The sequence below is a fragment of the Stegastes partitus genome, unplaced genomic scaffold (genome assembly GCF_000690725.1).
Source record: "Stegastes partitus isolate 25-593 unplaced genomic scaffold, Stegastes_partitus-1.0.2 Scaffold736, whole genome shotgun sequence".
NCBI classification, from domain to species: domain Eukaryota; kingdom Metazoa; phylum Chordata; class Actinopteri; family Pomacentridae; genus Stegastes; species Stegastes partitus.
The window spans coordinates 279,966-301,694 of NW_007578467.1; the positions used below are offsets into that span (position 1 = coordinate 279,966).

At 39.9% G+C, this 21,729-nt stretch overlaps 1 protein-coding gene across 1 annotated transcript in view; it reads left to right on the forward strand.

Moving 5' to 3' along the window:
- Nucleotides 1-2,751: 2,751 nt before the first annotated feature.
- The window catches only part of ptprn2 (protein tyrosine phosphatase receptor type N2), a gene marked incomplete at its 3' end in the record, with an annotated part of 47,121 nt that continues 28,143 nt past the window's right edge, over nucleotides 2,752-21,729 (forward strand). The window contains exons 1-2 of the mRNA XM_008291338.1: nucleotides 2,752-2,839; nucleotides 18,278-18,328. Coding sequence (XP_008289560.1) covers nucleotides 2,752-2,839; nucleotides 18,278-18,328 — 139 coding nt within the window. The remainder of the gene's footprint in view (nucleotides 2,840-18,277; nucleotides 18,329-21,729) is intronic.

Below are 21,729 nucleotides of genomic sequence, written 5' to 3' on the forward strand. Positions count from 1 at the left end.
ATGTTAATTATTCTTCATTGTCCCTTTGTATCCATCCATCCATTATCTATACACCACTTAATCCTCACTTGGGTCATGGGGGGCTGGAGCCTATCCCAGCTGACTCAGGGTGAAGGCAGGGGACACCCTGGACAGGTCACCAGTCTATCACAGGGCTACACTTAGAGACAGACAACCAAGCACACTCACAGTCACACCTACGGACAATTTAGAATCACCAATTAACCTCAACATGTTTTTGGACTGTGTGGGAGGAAGCCAGAGAACCTGGAGAGAACCCACGCTGCACGGGGAGAACATGCAAACTCCACACAGAAAGATCCCGGGTGTCCTCACCGGGATGTGAACCGGCAACCCTCTTGCTGCGAGGTAACCACTGACCCACCTTGCATCCCCCTTTGTAGCCAGATGGCCAAAATGTTTGCTTTTTTAAAAGTTTTTTCCATTTTCATTTTCATTCCAGCATATAAAACCTTTAATCAATTTACAGAATGCACTTTTATTTGACATTTTATTTGACAGATAGAAGATTTTACACACAAAACATGATCAGGTTCTAAACTATGGTCCCCTGTCAAACTACCCAACAGTATTTAAATCCCGGCTTACATCCATGTCTATAATGTAATCCTCTAATGTTTTGTATCACAAGTACTTCTATTTTGCTATTTAACTGATGAACTCTGATGAGATGGATGTTTACAGTAACAGAAGCCCCTTTTAAAACTTTGTACCATCATGCCAAAAATATGTTTTATTGCTACAACTTTTTAATGTTTTCGTGTCACAAAAACAGCCTCCTGGTTCGTGCTTTTAGCTCTATTGTAGCACAAGCATTGACAACTAAGCAGAGAAATGTTGACTGAATGTATGAGACTGTCTGGTGACATGTAGCCATCAAAATATAAAGGAAAGCTTAGCACTGAATCAGAACATCATTTTGGTCTCTATATGTCTGTCCTTGCTGGAGAAAAAGCTCCAGTGTTGCTATATATGTGGGTTTTTTTTTTGTTATTTTCATAAAAAGTGAGACATTGGTATTTTTGTTTTACAACCTCATCCTGTTGTCAACACACAAGATGAGATTCAGACGAAGCTTTCTGTACAGCAGTGGCGTCCAAGGCTGCAGCCCCGAATATTTCATGAATAGAACTGGGTCTCAATAGCTTTTTGTTGTTATTTATTATTTTTTCCTTAGAAATCAGTCAGCGCTTCCTTTCTGCTCTGTGCAGAAATTCTAAAGGCAGAAGAGATGTTTCTGTAATAATCCTACGGTACCATCTTCTGACACAAAAGCACAAACAAAAGCCAGGATAATGAACGTGTATTTATTAATGCTCAAGCAGGAAGCAGAAGAAAAAAAGAAAAGTAGACGAGACGAGGAAGAAAGCTATAATAACATCGTCACATACAGGGAAGCTGAGACTTGCAAGATGATACATCTACAAGTGGGGGAATCTGGTAAAAACTGCAATATGTAAGATAGCTTTTTGTATCGTGCATGGTCATATTTGTTGAACAAAATCAACTGTGTTCAATTTTTAGTGCAAATATGTGAGCTACTGGACCTTTTTTGTTTTCTTTATGTAGCTTATTTCAAGGTTGTGGCTTGTCATCACCTGTGCTCTTAAAAAAAACAAAAAAAAAAACTAAAATAACTATAATTTCTTTTGCTTGACATTCAATGCATTTGTTTTCCAGCCAACTAAAGATTCCTGGACTGGTCTAAGATCCTAACCATAGTGGTTATATTTGTTGAGTAAAATTGAATTATGTTAATATATAGACCTGTTTTAAGAGAGCTACTTTATTTTTTGTGTGTGTGTGTGTGTAGCCTATAAGCAAGGTTGTTGCTTGTCATCACCTGTGCTCTAAAAAAAAAAAAAAAAAGACAAAAAACAAGTACAAACTAAAATACTTGTGATTTCTTTTGCTAGATATTCAGTACATTTGCTTTCCAGCCATCTAATGATTCCTGGACTGTGTTAAAGATCCTAACAAGACCTCTGCTGTACAGGCACTGGACTACAGCTGTTTTAAATTTGGGTTACTGTAAAGAGAAACAGGTATAAGTAAGAAGGTTGTATTTATTTATTTATTTTAAATTTTGGTTTGCATACTATAATATTAACAACAAAATACGCTAAAAACTGTCACAACATACAAATATCTGCAGTAAAAACACCCCAAATACTTGCTTCTTTTTGATCATTGTGGTTACATATGTAGAGCTCCTTCATTTATGTAGCTTATTGCAAGGTGGTGGCTTATCATCACCTGTGCTCTAAAAATAAAAAAATCAAGTAGGAAGTGAAATAACTCTTGACATTCAGTGTGAGTGTTGCTTTGATGTTCCTCGTGTTGCCTTCACGGCTCTCAGGCATCTCCGGCTCCTGCGCTCCGTCCGTCTCCTCTGTTGCATGCTGCCCGCATCATCCGCGCTCACCATGTGTGTGTTTGACGTCAGAAACTTAGGAGGGGCTCCTCCGTGAAGCTGGTAGCTGTTTGTGGTGCTGAAACAACGCCTGTATTGTGTTGCCGTTTTAGCGAATCCTGCTCCTGTTTTTCCTCCAGTTTTTATTTTAATTTCATTTAATTTTTTCCCTTTTCCTTTTTAAAACATTCATCCTTCCTGCACCATGCATCTCCAGTAGCCCGAGTCCGAGCAAGCCGACGCCAGAGTCCGGCCTTAAAACATGCTGTTTTAGCGGAGGTGCGATGGATGAGCGTCGCCTGTAAGGCAGCAGCGGTATGGATCCACGGTGCTGTCCCGTCCTCCTCGTCGCTGCATTGGCTGTCAGCCTCTGCTCCTCACCTGCCCTCGCCGACAGAAAATTCGGTAAGCAAATATAATGCCATTTCTATTTTCTGATTCCCATTCAAGTCTCTCGTTTTAAATCCTCTTTACTGTCTCTCAAACATTTGCTCTCTTTGCAAAAGTTCACAAAATCCCCAATTGAACCTGCATTTAATTGCATTTGCATTTCAAACTTGCATGCATGCATTTGGTAGCTTGGGTGAAATCTCATCAGGAAAAGTTACATAATCTCTCAGGCCTAATGGAGAAAAAAAAAATGTTTCCTGGGAGACTTCTTACTTGAAATGATCAGAAAATGCACCTTTTGTTCCCTCCTCCTCCTCCTCAGACAGCTATAACAATGCATTAAATTTCATGTGCTCATAAAAATTACTCACATATCCCCTCAGGGAGCATGCAATTTTAAATCCAGTTAAATATTTAATGCCATCCTATGCCTCCTCAGGAAAAGGGCATCGTTCATACAGCACCCTTGTTTCATATCCAGACTTGGCTTGGGTTGTATTTTCATTACCCTTGATTTGTTCTTCCAGCCCCTGCCTCAGACACTACTCCGTGAAAGAGAGTGGCAGACGTCCAAAGAAAAAAAAAAAAGTATGATATATCAGGGCAGCCATCGTGATAATTGTGTCCTTTTGTTGAGGCGGAGAGAGAGATTAAAGGGATTCGTTTTACTGCTTGGGTGGCGTGTGAGTTGAAAGCAGAAATGTGCTTCACTTCCAACCTGCACTCACACACTCGCTGGTCCCGGATCAGCAGTCAGAACACATGACAGCAGAAACTTTAACCACGTATAGGTCTGGCACTCCGAGCTCTGTGATGATTCATAGAGACGCCGAGCTGCATCACCGGCTGTATATTTAGAACATTAGGATGTCCGTTCTTTTATAATGAATGTGCAATTTTCTTATTATCTAATATACTCACATGTAATCGCTGCTCTTGCAGGCTGCTAGAGATACAAAACCCAGAAGTTTCCTTCATGTCTTCTATCTCCCTGCAAATGGACTATTTTATGCTTAAAAACACTTGTGAATGAGTCAGTGCCTATTCCCAGAGTGCATTTCTCTCATTGAATTCTCAGTCCGTTTTCCTGTGTGAGTGGAAGAGGTCTCCATTGTCAGAGTGTTGCTCAGAGTTAGAGGATGGTTATTGTTTTTAATGAGTCCCACTGCGGATTATGCATGTCACTGGTAAAGCTTTAGATCAAAGTGTGCCAGCGTGATGCAGCTACCTCTCTGTACATTTAATAATCATCATAATAACGTTAATGATGGTGATAATAAAGAAAACACACACACACATGGGCATGCGTGTAGTGCAGCATGTTGCGTGGGAAGGAGATGGAGCGTGCTGTGTGTGGGTGTTTATGTCCTGCATGTCTGAGAGCACATGAAAGCCAGACGGGGGAAAAAGATAAGTCTTCAGCTGCACGCTCTGATTATGCGATTATTTGCTGTAATAGTGAAACAGCGGTGTGAATTTGGCCATATGTACGAGGCTCTTCCTAGTGCCTGAGAAGTAAACTCAACTCCTAATGCACTTAATGCACTTTAACAATTGCCCAAACCTATTATGAGTTCACATAAGAGTGGAGCTGATATGCATCCAGACAAAGATTGCACACTTTAAAAGGAGTTTAAACTCTGTTATTCTGCCATACAAGGCTAAAATACAGTAACTAACTGATATATGTCGTCAAAAATGAGTTAAGAACATGAATTTGTCTTTTTGGCATCAATTTGACTTTATAAAAATAAAAATATGCCACAAAATGTATATATTTTTTGTCAAAATAGCATGCTGAATCACCAAAGGAAAGCTATCTTAGCATCGGAGATAGCCACAGCTAGGCCCCTGCTTAAAGCTAAAGCTAATCTCTAAGCTAATGGAACTCCCCAGTTTAAATTGGCAATTAGAAAATATCCAATTTAATTAAACATAAATTAGATAATTTGTTATTCCACATAACTGTAAGAGACAGAAGCTAAATTTAGCTTAGCTTGTAAGCTCAAAAGCTACATGACTTCTACATTACCTTTATGTCACATATTTAAACAGTGAAATGTTGAATTTATTTATTATGAACACATTTTATCAAATAAGTTTGCAATCTAAATATTAAGAGCAGAGGGAAAGACATCTCCGAATTCACATTTTATTCACTATGGACCAAGGAATCATCCAATTGAAGTTTACTTTTGTGGACAAGCGACCTCATTTTGTTGGGAAATATGGCATTTATCAATTATATTTATAAAAAATTACACAGCAGAGCACATTATCTGCTGGCAATTATCTTTGGCGATAAATTTAAAAAGTTGTAGCAGGTTATATGTTATAAACTCCTACTAACAGTTTCTATCTTAGAAGCATATTTACATGTGTTAACTGGTACTTATAGTATACAACAGATATTGATAGTAGACAGATACATATATTGTAGATTAACTGTAGACCGTAAGTAATCAAAATGAGGTTATTTTCTTGACACAAAATAGTTCAAATGTCCAGAAAGGTGAATATATAGATGTTTTTGGGCCTTATGGAGTTTTTTTTTAAGTTCTTAATCCGCCTAAATATTAATAAGTGCCATAATTTGCCACCAGTTTGAACCATTTTCCTGTGTTTCAGAGCCAGTAGTTACTGCTTGCTGCCTTCATATAGTGATATAGTGAAGGTACATCTGACTTCCATGGTTCAATTTTCCTCGAGCGACTTGCTGTTTGGCCACCTTGATGCTATCGTGACGTCTGAGTGACGACTTCTCGGAGGACGCTCTGCTTTGCCAAAGAACGGGAGGTCACGGGCAGGTTGACGTGTTTCTAGCATGTTTATATGTTCCTCCTGAGGTGACTCACTAACTAGCCTTGAAGCAAGACGTACTTCAACAGAGCCATTTGACAAACTTAACAACTCTGTTACACATTAATTATGCCGTAAAGTGCAGCGCAGCTTGCTGTATTGCGTTTTGTTTAATTGATGAAAGAGGAAAAAAGATTTCGCTAAGCTTTATTTCAAGAGTGCAGGAAGGTTAATGGCTTGTTTACACTAATTTAGAAAAAAGCATAATTTGAATAATGAATTTATTGACTACTGAAGAGAGTCTATCCAATGGAACATTTGCAGAAATTGACTTTGCTGCACATTAACACTCCAGTGCCTTGCGATTGGTATTGCCATCAGGTTTGTTGTTAAAATTCTATTCAGCGTCTGTATTCTGTTTGCAAAGGTTTGGCAGTGCCCTGAATCCCAATAACAACAAGTAAAAATACCACAGTTTGTTAACTAGACATGCAACCATTGTCCAGCTGCAAGGTCAGGTTTTGTTAGCAAGAAAAATGTCCTTTTGGCAAACGTGCTGAATCTACCAATGTGGAAGAATAATAATCTAATGAAACACAGTTAATGAATAGTTATATCTGTATTATTTTATTATTTTTTAACACATCAATCTAAGTTCTACCAGAGCTGTTATTCTGATAACACCAGTCTTGCAGGAACACGATGATCAGACTGAGCACAGAGTTAAACATGGAAAGTCAGGCCTTAATAGATGTGTATTGATTGTGTTCATCACCACAAGCTTTAAGGGATTCTGTCTAGACTCCCCTAAACCCACTGCACGGAGACAACTCTCTTTGCACTCACGCTGAGGAGCATTACAGAATGTGTTGATGATAGAGATATGTGACACGGTCACTTATCTCCAATATGTACATGTAGACATTGTGCTTTGAGGCTGTGCTGCTGGGTCTTTTCATTACGACTGGCTATCAGCAGCCATCGCCTAATATACCCAGACAAGTTAGATTTGATTCATAGGCTGCTGAGCTCTATCTATTTTGCCACAGGCCTCTGTCATCCCATAGATATCAGGACTGAGTGGTGATATCAAATATCTTATAGTGGTTATAAATCATCTGAGGGAATTGAAATGTGCAGCGATATGAGGATAGATATTTTACTACAGCGGGGATTATGAACATGGGGTATTTTCAGGTGAATTAGACAGCTTGCTCCACTGAAGGTGGTCTGTTCTCATCCTATATGTTACGCAGTTTGTTTTGTCCCTGTGTTGCTTGGACACTCTTGGGCTCTCCCAGAGGACCAGTTATTTCAGCATTGCTTGTCTCGGGAGGAGGAATGCTATAGTCACCAGATGATGACGTTTCACTGAAGGTTTTGGACATTTTTAGTAAACTAAATCAAGTCTAAACTAATGTTTGGGCAACAGAAGGAAATGTAATGGAAAACTACAACTCCTTTTCAAATCTATGTTATATAAACGAAGACAAATCAGGAATAAGAACCACATTTAAACCCTTTTCAGACAGAGAATACGTAGCACTTCATCAATCTATTAAAGTGAGTCATTCAGACATTCAGGTCACTTTTACATTAATGTTGCTCACGATGACTTTTATCAAGACATCATCATGTATAATGCAGAATATTACACTAAACAAAAGACCAAACCTAAATCCACTATGTAATAAATTATTTAACTGCAGCTTATAGACTGATTCCGTGTCAGACTGCTCACCAGTTTCACATTAACAAAAGTATTCTGTGCGATTTGCTGTTAGATCCTGAATAATCCCGGGATAATTTAGAATTATAAATAAACAAGTAAAGTTTTTAGAGTAATATTAGTGCTGACATGTGTGAGAACCTTCCCCAAATTGGTTTACACAACTCAAAGTATGTCGCTTGTGCATGACTATCGGTAGTTATGACAGCATGCAGTTCAGACTTGTGCTGTGTTGACAATAATATGGGAATCTTACCAGGTCTGACCTAGTAAGGCTGACGTTGTTTCGCCAGTTTAACAGACAGCAGTTTAAAAATGGTTTTCAACACAGGCTTCATGCTCATAGTGACAGTGCTTACATGCTAATGTTTAGCAGGTATGAGTTTACCATGTTCACCATCTTTGTTTAACATACTAACATTTGCTCTGTAGCACTAATGCTGAATGTCCTGAGTTTTGCAGGTATTTGGCCAAAAACCTGGACAAGTTAAGAGTATGTCGTGGCCCTACATCAGAAGTTTCTGTAGTTATTCTTCAGATAGACACGGACGTCTGTACCAGAATCCATGGCAATACATCCAATAGTTGTTGAGAAATATTTGTCTGACTCAAAGCAGAGAAACTTGTCCATTCAGACGCTATATAAATATGCTTTCAGCACCAACAAGAGCAGCACATTCCTCATGTTATAAAAGCAGAGACGTTTCTGAATAATGAAAACTCCATTTCTAAAACTCTGTCCTCAAATTATAATTAAAGTAAAAACCGATCCAAGGATAAGAACTAATAGAACTGCCAAACTAATGCAGCCCTGCTGTGATGTCTCGCACTCTCTCAGTAAAGGTCACAGTGCATTTTTCCTTTCTCTCAGGACGTCTGAGTCATCTTGACTGATCTGCTGGAGGGTCAGCTTGAAGCAGCTAGCGTCGGGCTTCGGTTCAGACTTTATTGACACGTCGGATGAGGAGCCTTTCTCAAATTCACCGAAGACTTAGACTCATCTAATAAATGGCAAACTATTTATTTGATGAGATTTTATTGTGCAGTACACCCCTTCTGTGTCCACATGGCAGTGCAGGATGGTTAAGTGAGCATTTGGTGTGTTATTTGCAAAGCCTGCTTTTCAAAATTAATAATCCCAGCAGCTGCAGAATTCAATATGAGCGTGATTGATTTAACATTAAGATTTTCTTCCATCATCTGTTGTTGAATGTGTAATATATGCCTATTGATTCTTACTAATAAACGGCACACAGTGTTATGAACGACCTCTTCTCAGCTGCACCACATACAGCTGCTGAAGTCTTGTTTTCGGCGGCTCAGGGTGACATGAATCGCCGCCTGATAAGCTATTCAAGTGTTGCTGTTTTTCAGATTGCAAGAGAAAATGAGATTTTTGAGTTTTGTACTTCGTTTCAAAGTTACAGCCTTGAAAGTGCGAGCACTGATTTTCAGCAAAAAAAAAAGACACAAAGCGGGCTCATGGCTTGGGATGCTGCCACGGTTGGTGTGATAGCAGGCGAGGTGCGATGTTTCTTTGTGATTCAACAGATGCTCTGAGCGGTGTGCTGGGAGCAAAGCGGCTGGCTGTTTCTGTGCCTTTGCCGACAAACGTCAGAATTGTGTCAAACGCACGTGTTGTGGCAATCAGTCTCGTTAGGCTCTCTCCTGCCTCGGTTCAAGGTGAACCCAGGAAATATTCTGGGTCAAGGAGGAGGAGAATTACCACCAGAGAGGCAGAGGAAGGTTGTGTTACATCATCAGAGGCAGAATGCTCTTCTTGCACACTCTGAAATTAATTTAGATTTCAGTATTCCTCAGTGGCTTGTTAGGTGTAAGAATATGATGCATTTACACTACTATGCTGATAAAACAGTTTTTTCCACTTCTTGCTAATGACAGTGCAAAGAATGTGCTCCTTACTGTGCTTTCTCACCTCTGAATACACCTGAGCTTCACCGCCTGGTGACACTGAGTGTGAAAAACCTCCCCGGGTTGTAAAAAGGAGGAGCGGACAGCTCTGTTAGGCCTTTTCACGACCGATTCGAGGTTCAAATTAAACGGTGTTGGTAAAGGGGGTCAGTCTGAAGGTCACCTGTGTGTTGCAGAGCCAAGATTTATAATGAGGACAATAACACAGTAATGAGGATTCTGAAAGCCGCGAGTCGAGCACAAGAATTAATCTATACTATCTCGGCTGTGATTAAAGCAGTAATGTGCCTGCTTCGTCTTTGGGTGATGCTGATTAATACTCCTGACCATTTCTCAGTGCAGCAGGGAAAGAAAATGACTCTGAGAAGGAGGCAATGCAATGGAGAGATTATGAAACCCTATTTTCCTATTTGTGTGACTAATTGATATCACTACTGTCGTCTGTGAAGTACATTAGGAGCATTCTTCACACTCACCTCTCTCGTGAGCATTGTTTTAAGCCACCGAGGTCAGCTGTGAGGCAACTAACCTCTCATAAACCCACAATGTGTTCTTCATGCAAATCTACATGTTAGTGTTGCATTTTTAATTTGCGTCATTGTGCTGACCTCAATTGGCTTAAAATGATCATAGTAAAGGTTTGAATAACATCTGCATTCCAGGATTAGACATACTTAATCACCAGGTTTTTTGAACTTGTTAACTTGATGTATATGATATAATAAAAAATATTTTTTATGCTACAAACCACATCATAAGCAAATTAAGCAATCGACATCATGGCTGAGCATTTCCACCTTGAACCTGCAGTGTATCACTAACAGGCTCAAAAACACAGATTTAAACTTCCAGGGTTTCATTCATTGTGTCTACTTGGAGCTTTCTGTATAATTCTTCTTCAAAATCACTTTATGGTTCGATCATGTGTGGCTGAATTAGTCCAATATTACAACTTGCAATAGTGTAGCGCAGAGTAGTTTTGTAGTGTTTGAGCAGAATTGTAGGTGAGCTGGTGTGCTCAAGCTGCCGTGAGTGGGGAAGGATGGACAGACTATATAGACAGTTAAAAACATTTATGAATATAGACAAATACATAGAAAGTGAATTTACATGTCTAATCTAAAATACCATTAAAAACATGTGTGAGTAACTATAAGTGTATCCTTTTTAAAGAAAGCTAAGTTCTTATTTTGTTGGGTTTATTTTTTTGTTTGTTTGTTTGTTTTTTGTACAATAAAAAAACTTAATTGTAATTTCACAAGTATTTTACTTTTTATTTAACAGATGCAACTGCGAACCCTAACTCTACATTAAATATAGTAAATATATTTTTAAAATTAGATGCAGTTTATGACATCTATCTGTCTGTCCATCTGTCTGTCTAACATAATATAATAATTTATTATAGGTAATTTAATTGTTTTTACACATGTTAATCCTTCATTGAACATTAAAAGTTTTTAAAATTTGTATTATGTTAAATATCAAAATGACAAGGTTGAAAGGGGTTTGCGTGATTTTGGAAAGATCTGTGTGTGTGTGTGTGTCTCCACCATCTAATCCATAAGAAGTGCCATCCATGTGATGAGAGGAGGTCTGACCAGCTATAAACATGGACACAGGTTCATGCCAACGTGGGTGACAACATTTTTTCATTTGTAGCTGGAGGTACTACATTCCACAGGTAGTAGAGATGAAATGTTTCATCTGGAGCTATGAAATCACCAAACAGGCACAAAAAACCCATAAGCCTTCCTCCTGCATTTGCAAGTCCACTGGCTTCAAACCTGCAGGAAAGTAGCGTCTTTAGCACTGTGATTACAAACTTTCATCTTTATCTGTAAGATTGTAGATTTCCCTCTGGGGCAGGTTGTGTTGGTTCACTTTGGGCTCCTCGGCACATAAGAAAGAAGACGCTTCACTGTTTGACTCGCTCTGGTTCTGCACTTCACCACCCAATCACACCTTAAAAGAGGGGAGAAAATCAAATGTCTGAATCACTCAGTGCAGGTCAGAGAAAAGGTCAAGCTGGCCTATTTCTGGGTCTTTGGTTGCCGCAGTGACGCTGCCATCTTTAATTCATGGCCGTTGTCTGGGCTGTCGCCTGGAGCTGGCAACTGAGTGACTGAGAGTGACCTGCGTTCCTGGGAATTCTTGGAGAATTGTGTTTGGTTACACTCCTGTGGATGTCAGGTGGTTTCACGTCAGGTCTTCTCTTCTGTCAAAGTGACCTCAAAGCCCCCAAACTACCTGCTTCAAGCTCCTACTAATTATTCATGTTTAGAACTGTCAGATTTATCCTCTGATGCATTACGTTTGCCCTAAAGAAAAAGTTCTACAGTTTGAGAATGAAACTTATTTCCTCTCTTGCCAAAATTGAGATGATTGTTATTTTGTTGTTGTGGTATAAAACCCTTGATTTTCCTTCTCTTTTCTTTAATGAAAACACTGATAACTTCTGAGCCCAAAACTAGAAAAATGGACTTAGCTGCCTTTGCTCTGTCTGAAGGTAACAAAATCTACCTACAAGCAGCTCCAAAGTGCACTAGTTCGTATGTTGCATCTTTTTAATTTAATCGATGTAACAGCTGGAATCTAAAAACAGATCCAAGCTAGCTGTTTATGCTAAGCTAAGGTAACTGACTGCCTGCTGTAGTTTCATCTTCAACAGACAAACATTAGAGTGGCATCAACTAAGTCTTGACAAGAAATACATAAGGATATTTTTTAAAAATCCTTTACTTACATAATACACACTTTTATAATATAATAGTCACCAATTAAACCCCTAAAAGCTCGTCTCTGTATCAAAAATACATGTTTAGAAGATTTGTCTGTTATAATGAAGCCTTAAATTGGCTCAGATGTGACTCTAAAGTGCTCCTCTATATTCCTCTAGAATGTGCACATCTAGGAAACCAGTCACTCCTCCATCGCTGCAGCTCAGCACACCAGCTCACGTACGACTACAAAATGGAGCGCTGTGGTAGAACCAGAAACCGATTCTTACCAAAAAATTAATGATATAAAAAGACCAATGCTGCAACTTTACTTTTTAAAAAAAATTTTTTTTAGGTTTGTTTGGGAATTCTGAATCCATGTTTTTAAAATTGTCATCAGTCCATTGCAGTTTCAAGGTGACAGTGCTCGACCATTGCACTGACTCGTTATTACACTCATGATGCGTCTTATATTTATACATATATATAAAAACCCATATGGGCATGTTAACAAGGTAAAAAAAAATAATAATTCAGTGGAGGGGGTCTTCAATAGGAGGCCATACTCGTATTTCTGTGGTGTGAAAGTAAATTATTCACAGTGTCATTCACCCTAGAAAGGTAATTTCTCCATGAAATGTAGGTGCTAGTGTTATTCAAACAACTGTAATAACTGTGTCCTGTCATGTTCAGATGAAAAGTGTGTGGGGATTGTATGAAAATGTCGAGGATAATGATAAGCTAAGCAAAGCTCAGTCGGTGACATGTGACGTGCAGCTTTTGACAAGAACAGACCTTCTGGAGCCGAGAGAAGCTTGGAGCCATCTTTAATTTTAGCAGGAGAGCGCCTTAATGACACAAGCTGTTTAAATCTGCGGACATGGTGTCAAGCTGATGCTAATTTGCTTGCAGGTGATGTTCCTCTCTGCTGTCCCTCCTCCAGCCACGCTCCCCTTTTCAATTCCACTTGCGCTTTTTATTGCCGTTGTCACCCGCTGGACTGTTCTGAAATGGCTTTTTTGGCTGGCAGTGCAGGTGTGTGTGATTAAAAATGAGTCAGGTGTCCTTGGTCGCAGCTTATATTTATAATAAAAGATACGTTGGTGGTCCCAGAGAGTGAATGAAATATGTCCTTAACTGCAGCAGGCTCTGGGAGCGGCTGTCCTCGCTGCCAGACTCCCAGCATCCTCCTTGGCCCCTCAGACATCACAGATGGTATCCCGGCACCGGCCAACCACCTGTGAGGGAAAGTGAAGTCTCTGACTCCTTGTTCAGCCTTGGGTTGTGCCTCATCGGGACACATTTAATGTTCCAGGCAAGGTCAGCCAATCGCGGCAGAGCGTTTAAGACGACTCTGAAGCAGATTCTTCAGAAGTAAATCTGCAGTGAGATGCGTAATGAAGGGCTTGATGATGCACAGGTGGAGATTAACGCAGAGATTATGTGGGCATATTATTTTGTAATGAGAAACGCTCCTTATGCAATAACTTTTCTTTTAATGACCTCAAATGAGCTTCTCCCTCCTCTCTGATTTCACGCCCCCGAGTGCTGTTTTGTGCTGTGAGAGTGTAGCTGAAGGTGAACAGTTTTTGGGTGTGCGTGTCTCTACATGTGCGTCGCTTGTTTATTCAGTAGTTGCACCTGCTGCCCTCGATAGCAGGACGTTGTAATAAAGCAGGCAGGGGGCATCACTGGAAAGTGTTTCTCTGCTCTTTGTGGAGGCCTTGGAGAGATCTGTGCAGCAGGTAATTGATCCAGGTTTCTGAATTCATTTTTGGAAGCGTTTTTTATGCAAAGTCTCCACAGCCTGTTGCAAATCATTTCCACAGACAGACTGAGGCAAACATGCGAAGATGTGTCGGGCTGCCGTTTTGTCTGTTTCACCATCTCCTGTGAATACAGGCCATTAACTACCAGTGTAGCTTGTTAAAAAACTGTGAACTGACTCACTACATCTACACTGACCTTCTGGATTCTCCCTGCATACTGTATTTGTAAATTAGGTCACACGGCGTCTATTTTGGGAGGGGAAGCTTCTGCACATTTAGAACACCTGTGGTTAGCGCTCATCTGGAGCTGCTGCTGGCAATTAGTTTCATTATCAATTAATCTGTCACTTTTGCGGCGCATCGATTGTTGAGCGATAAAATGTCAAAACACGGCCTGGGAATACTGACTGTTTTCGTTATTCTGTCAAAATTTACCAGAGCTTCAGGTTGCAAAACAATTCATAGTTATTTAATTTACAGATATAAAACAGCTGGTCGTCGCATTTGGAACCTGAAACCTGCGAATTTGTCATTTTTACTGAATTAATCAAATAAACAACAGACCAGTCATCTAACGCCACAAAAATGAGCCATTTAATTAATACTCAGTTGACATAAAATTAATTAGCAACCATTTTGATAATTATTTAAGTAATCTGTAAACAAAACTGATCAACTCTTAGTTTCTGTTTACTGAAATCAGTGTGTTTGGGGTTTAGATTGCTGATCATGCGAAATCTAACAACTTAAAATGTGTTTAGTGGCTTCTGAGAACTCATAATGGCCTTTTTTTTCTTTACTATTTGCTCACACATATATACCATGACGCTACTAATTAAAAGGAAACTTTAGATTAAAAAGTAATGATAAGAATCATCAGTTCCAGCTCTACAGTTATCAAATTAACTAAAACAATAGATGACTTAGTTGACGCAGTATTTACACCAATTAAGACTCATTTGAAAGTACAGTTTTAACACTAAGCTACACATTTTTCCTGCATCGCTCCACATTTGTTCACATGATAAAGAAATAAACAGAAAGACGTTAAATACAAAGACGTTCCATACAGACGTTTATTGTTGCATTCATTTGTTGGAGTCGAAGCTCAAATCATCTCTGCCGATCCTGTAAATCCCTCTGAAAGTGTACTTGGGCATACTTGACTGAACTAACAGTCAGTTTTCTAATTGATGAGCTGCTCTGATTGATCTGTGATGAGGTTGACATGGCAACAGAGACTCGGTACTCAACAGCGAGTGCGGCACTTCTTTGGAAAGGTCGTTTTGTTTGTGAAATTATCTTGTACGCCAAGAATTAAACAAGACAATGTGGCTATTCTTCGTCAGGATGCTTCATTAAGATATAGCCAAGACACCTTATTTATTTTATTTTTTTTCCAGCTTTCCTCCTCAGCCTCTCCAAGTCCTTTTTTTTTTTTTTTTCCCCCGCCCGAGGTAATCAGCAGCATCCACTGCGATTGCATTTTAATTAAAAGGCGCCATTTTAATCATCTCTGGCATGGTGTCGGAGAAAGGGGATGTGCCGTTATCAATCCTATGTCCCTGCCTATCACACACGCGCACTCGCACGCACGTACGCACACACACATTATGTCTGACTAACTATGCTTGGCTGGATGCGCCATTAGTTGAAAGTCGTAATTAATATTGAGAGCTGACAAGGCCTCCCAGAGAACCCAATGCATTAAGCAGGGAAGTGATGAGGAGGTAAAGTTGAATGGACTGACACTAATTGCAGAGCGCTGAGATGCATGGTCAAGAGGGACTGCGGGACTCCTCCAGTTGTAGATAAGTTTGGTGCTTTATATTTGTTTGCATCTTAAAGTTTAATGTAAAAGTCTGGGCAAGTTAGAAGCAGTTGTGTGGAAATAAGAGGTGCACCCTTATTAACCGACTGTGTGGGCTCTACAGTTTTTAAAAATTGTGTTTTTCTAAACAAGTAAGGTGATGTTTAAAGATAGATGTTTACATGGATGCCAGATTATGACGTTTATCCCAGTTGGATCCTGTTCAAAATGTGGTATATACATGGAGTACATGGAATACAGTGTGCTATTTGTATAGGTGCCTGATAGTTTGATCTGGCATTTCTATACCTCTGAGCATATAATTAAACTTTAAATTTGACTGCAGATATTGAAATTAAACCATTTTGGCTCAACGTGGGCTTCACACTATTAACATTGTGTTGCAGATTTGGCTTAGTCACCTTACTTCCAACAAGCGTGAGATGAGAGCAACAGGAAACATCGAACATGTCCTTCTCTTGGACTTTCAGTGGCACTTTGTAGGACAAAGGCGCAGCGGATGAAGATGTGCTGCTGTGACTGGTCATCATGATGGAGCTCAGTGACCCAGAGAGGAGAGGAAGTTTATGTACAGGCCATGCATCCTTTACAAAATCCCTCATAAACCAGAGGAAACAGCACTATGAGCATCATAGTGTTGTACAAACTGGGTAGTTGTAGGGAATATGGCTTCGGTTTGGAATTGATAGAAGTCAAAAAAAAAAAAAAAAGTGCTGTGTCACAGTATAGTGGACAAAACTATGAGCCACCTAATGAAGTCCTAGGTAAAGATGAAGCCATTCAGATGATGCTTCTGTTATGTGACTTTGCTAAAGCTGCACCTGCGCAGGATTTATTTATCCAGGTTTTATGTATTCGGGATATGATGTTCACATGTACAAACATTCAACTCCAGGCAGTCGCTGTTTATTTAGTGTTATTGATGCTAACTCACTCTATATGAAAAGCAGCACATCCTCACAATTTACAAGCTTTGACCAGTTAATTCTGCCTGCAGACAGACTTGAAGTATCAATCGGTTGTCCGTGGTTGCTGATTGGTTTTCTTTTAATTGAGCAATCAGGTAATTATTTCAGCTTCACATCAGTTGGAAATTAGCAAGTTGACAAAATACTGAAGTGCAACTTTTTAACCAACAGCAGAACTTCAGAGTTATGGTTGTAGCTGCTTGTAAATCTAACTGGGGGGAAAAAAAAGGACAGAAAATAATATATAGACATGGAGTCTTTTAGGCCATAATCGGCACATTAAAATGAGGAATGTACTGGCTGTGTAGCAGAATAACATTCAGGTACAATGAGTTGGAAAAGCTGTTGAGTTTTGCAGCAGTAAGTTGCTTTTCTGTAGTTCAGGACATTCTGTCTCTTAGTTTTGTTCTAGAGAACTGAGCGACCTTACAGCTCTGTGATGATGCCTCGCTCGACATCATTAAATAGCCATTTTACTGACATATTGAAGCCATTACCTCCGAAAGGCGCAATTTCATGAAATGTGCCCTCGACTGCTAAACAAAATGGCTGCACATTGTGTCTGTAGGACGGGGTTCCCACGCAGATTAGCCTTTAAGAGAATAACGGAACAGAATAATGACGGCGATGTCAAATTCGTGAGGAAGAAACTTGGACAAACTTTGACCGAGTGACGCCTGAAAAGTTCCTCCACCTGTCCTAATTATCTTCCTTTTATGTGGCGATTGATTAACAGACTTCCCGCCACCAATCTCTTCTCATTATTAAAGAAGTCTGACAGAGGCCTCTCCTCCTACGCAGTCTGTTCCTCATTCACGGTCACGAGCTGCTCATTGCTGTCCATCGAGGCCACCGGGCCAAGAGGCTGCATCCAATTCCGTCACCACGCCTGATGAGCAGAGGGAGGGAAATAACAAAGATAAAGAGACTCGAAAAAAGAGGGCTGAGGCTTGACCTAGTTGTTTGCAGATTTCCTCTGTATTGCCAACACTGCAAACGCCATAAACTCGGCAGTATGAGCCTGTCAAGAGCTCGTTGAGCAAACCTAAATCTTGTGTTCTATGCAGCTCATTTCCTGGCTGAAGGTCTGCGTTACTGTCTGAGCTCATTTTGACCCTGAATGTGTGATCATGCTCAGCCTACAAGACAGAAAATTACACTTCAAGAGGAGTTTTTACCCCACGGGCTATTTTTTCCCCCCTTGTCTTTTACTGGAAATGTGTACAAGAGGAGGATCACCTGTGCAGATCAGCGAGCAGAACAATCAGTGCTCGCTGCAACTCCCACGTGTGAGATATGAACACAGGGAACAGCCACTCATAATGCTCCCGCCATCTGTTCATTTATTAGTCTGGAACACCCATTCTTAGTCCAAGCGTTAAAGTTCATTAATATTCATGCAACATTCATATATGGAAGCGTTGCCCATGGAGTTGGGGTATTAGTGTCAGAGACAGGATAGGAGAAGTCACACTAATTGATGATTGATGGCTCTGCCATTAGCAGCGAGGCCCCCGGCCAGAGTTAATGTAGTCCTAAGCTGTACTTTTATAGAGCGCTGACATATTTAGAAATTGCGACATTTGGCTAATTTTATACTGCATTTTGCTCTCTTTTTTTCCCCCCCTTTAAAAACCAGGTTGACATTCCAATAATATGTTAAGCTGTGTTTTAATTTGCTCTCCTCCCTCTGTTTTACCTCCAGGTTGTCTGTTTGAAGACGAGCTCTGTGCACCATATGAGTTCTGCGTTAATGGTAAGTCCAACCGAAAGAGCCACTTGCATCCCCTTGTTGTATTTAGGGCGTCGACACTCTTAAAAAGTCTTTAAAAATAAATTTATGCGAAAGTAAGGCCTTAATTATTCTTAAAAATAACTGTGAAGCCATCAAAACTATGTCTAAAGTCTTAGCAATGCTGCTAACATGGGATCTATTGAATTTGGATCCTGAAAAGCAAGTTCAATCAACCCAGGATATCTTTTTGTTATCTGGCTTTACTAAACCAAACAAGTGGAGTCACACTAAACGCCACACTGATTATATGCTTGTTAAGTCAACACAGGGTTTCTGGATATGAGCAGTTACATAAACAGGTGTAGAGCTGCTCATTTCTCACAAGAAACTATAATCTTAAAACAATGTAAGATATTTAAAAAACAGGCTAAAAGTGTGGTGGAATTGATGCCATCTCATACCCTTAAATGAGAAAACAAACACACTGCTGGGCCATTTGTAAATTTATTATCATATACTGCATGTAAACTACATCACTGCAGTGTGGAAGAGGCCTTACTCCTCACTCTCCCCCCAAAAACCTTAAAACCTTATCGTATGGTTTCCTGTACGATCTAAAACTCCCAATTCCTACATTCCTTAGATAGAACAGCCTCCTAGAGATGAGAGTAAAGCACCTCCTTAGAAGGATCTGTGGCCTCGGTTACATTTCATAAGCTGACCAAGGAGCCTCTTCAGAGGAAAACTCTATTTTTAGCTCTCGTTGTACAACAGATACATCTCGCATTACTAATAACAGTCAACCTGTAACTCTGATCACATAGATCACATCTGAAAATGACTAAATATAGAAGCAACTTATTTCTAATAGAATTAAATGATAAACAATAAAGTAAGTGCTTAGAATTCATGTTGCCTTTACAAAAGCGACACTGCAGCCCGATGCAGGAGGGAATGCTGTGTGAATCTGTAAGTTACAATGCTTATCAATGTTACTGCCCAATCATGAAGGCACAAACAGATGTTGTGATAATCGCAGCTGTGTATAATATCAATGTGCTACTTGAACGCAGCCTGTTTTTATTGCATTTAAGAGAGTTTAAGCCTCTTTCTTTCAGCTGTGACTCCGGGCACATGCAATGAACAAATATAAAAGCATCATTCAAACAGATGAGTCGACTAAATGTAGATCTGATAATGTCAACGAGGATCTAGTGCTTTAATCAGCCTCTGTTTTAGGATTATATTGCTACGCCAAGGCCTATAGAACAATTTTGAAATTTCTTGCAGTAAACAGCAAAAGAATAAAACAAGGAAAACTGAGAATGAATCTCTCATGTCTAGGCAATGAAATCAAATGTTTCAGAAGGTCTCCAGAAACTCTTGCCTGAGACTCTTTGACTCTCCCTGCACCGAGCTCCACGGGATCTTCTGCTAATGGTGGCGCCATTTTCTAAGAGAACTAAGCTTTGTTTTTCGACATGTTTAGCTGTTATCTTGAACATAGCCTGCTCCGGAGCAAGTTGAACGTATGTCACTATGTGCCCCGATAAGAAGTGAACCATCGTCGTGGCCCTGAAAACCCGGAGTTAAACCCAAAGCTACCTCACTATTTGTTGTACAGACCTTCAGCCGCAGGCAAGATCAGTCGTGGAGCATATGTCGTTCTTTTACAAGGTTTTTATGAGACGCTAGTGACTCCGATGGGGTAATATTATGTAGCCTTTAATCAGTAGAAAAGCAGACAAATGTGAAGACTTATGGATGCACTAGATTGTTAAATGCTGAACAATGATTATTGGTTAGTGCGCACTTAGGAAAACTTAACATTTTGTTGAAGTATTTGGCTTAAGCTTGGTGGGAGGCTTTGGTCCACAATAACATTAGCTGTGGTATCAAATAATATGACAAATGTAGCCAACTTATTCTAACATTATGCATGAGTCCGTGTTATATCTATGGTTTTTGTGTTTGAACTTTTCCGAGTCGCTGTTATCTGCCTTTCAACAAAACGTCTTGCAGTGAATGTCTCAGCCTGAGTGTTCTTGAACCTGCCAATAATGTGCTATTTTTATTCATTCAGCGATTTATATATAGATAGGAGGTGACTGCATGCCTTGCTCACAGAATATTGGATGTTTCAGTTCAGTTTAGAGTTGTGAGTCATGTTTAAGAAAAGCAATAAAACCGACGGTAAGCAGCCTGCAGCAGTAAGAACGTACAGTATAAACACACGGTACTTGTCTCATCTTATTCATGAAACCGACTGGTAGATTCATGATCGATACCGGCAGCGTGTTTCCCCCCTTTCAAATGTCAAGGTTTCCCCCAACCGCAAACGATCAGGACCTCATCTACAAACCATCTTGTCACGCAAGACGGATGTGTCCGTCCCCGCGGTTGCCATAACAACGCGTCACCTGATGAATGGAGGGAAAATGTCGAGGCTTTTCACAGAGCGGCATTCAGCCGAATCACACAGCGGGCTGTAATTTTGAAGGGGACTGATTGAGTGTCGATATCAAGGATCATCTCCACGACGCTGAAAGGTTAATGTATTCCCTCGTTGCGCAACGTTTCAACGCGGCTCCAGGATACAGTATTGGTCTTCTGTGTATCAGGAGGTTCTATGTCGGTGTGTTTGTTTTTGTCCTCTCAGGCATGATGATTAAATGCATGGGCTTTGAGGTTGTTTGCTTGTGAGCTCACTCCATTTACTTTATGCAGATTCATCTTAAAATCTGTTTCACAAACAAGATGAAGGCAGGAAGGAGTCTGTTAGCGCCGCGCTGTCAGACGATAGAATACTTGCAAAGCATGATGTGAACTATTAGAGACAGAACAGAGGACAAGCACTGAAAAACACAGGGCAAGTTCTAGTCAGACTATTAAAATGTTAATTAGAGGCGGAGGATGAGAATGACCTGAGGTAACATTAGATGTTGTGCTTATCACTCTGTCTGGCTTACAAATTTATATGTCCAGACATTATGCCAGCAAGGACTCTATTCATCTCTTACTGTCGACACATTCTTATGAACATGATAACTGAAGAATGGCACATAGTGGGATCTGTAGATTTTAGAATAGAATAGAATAGAATGCCTTTATTGTCACTATACACAAGTACAATGAGATTAAGAGCAGCTCCTTCAGTGCTATACATAATAAGTACAAAATAAAGAGCAAAAAATGAAAAATAGAGGAGATTTAAGTATAAAAAATCAGATAAGTTATATATACAGAAAAATATTGCACATCATGGTATTCACATTTGTGGGGTTTACAGTAGGTGGATGTGAGGTAGATGGGGGGGGGGTTCTGATGCACCTGTAGCGCCTCCCTGAGGGCAGCAGGTCAAACATGGCAGAACCTTCCTGGATAAATTTCCATATTATTACGGTAAAAACTGATTTTCTAGA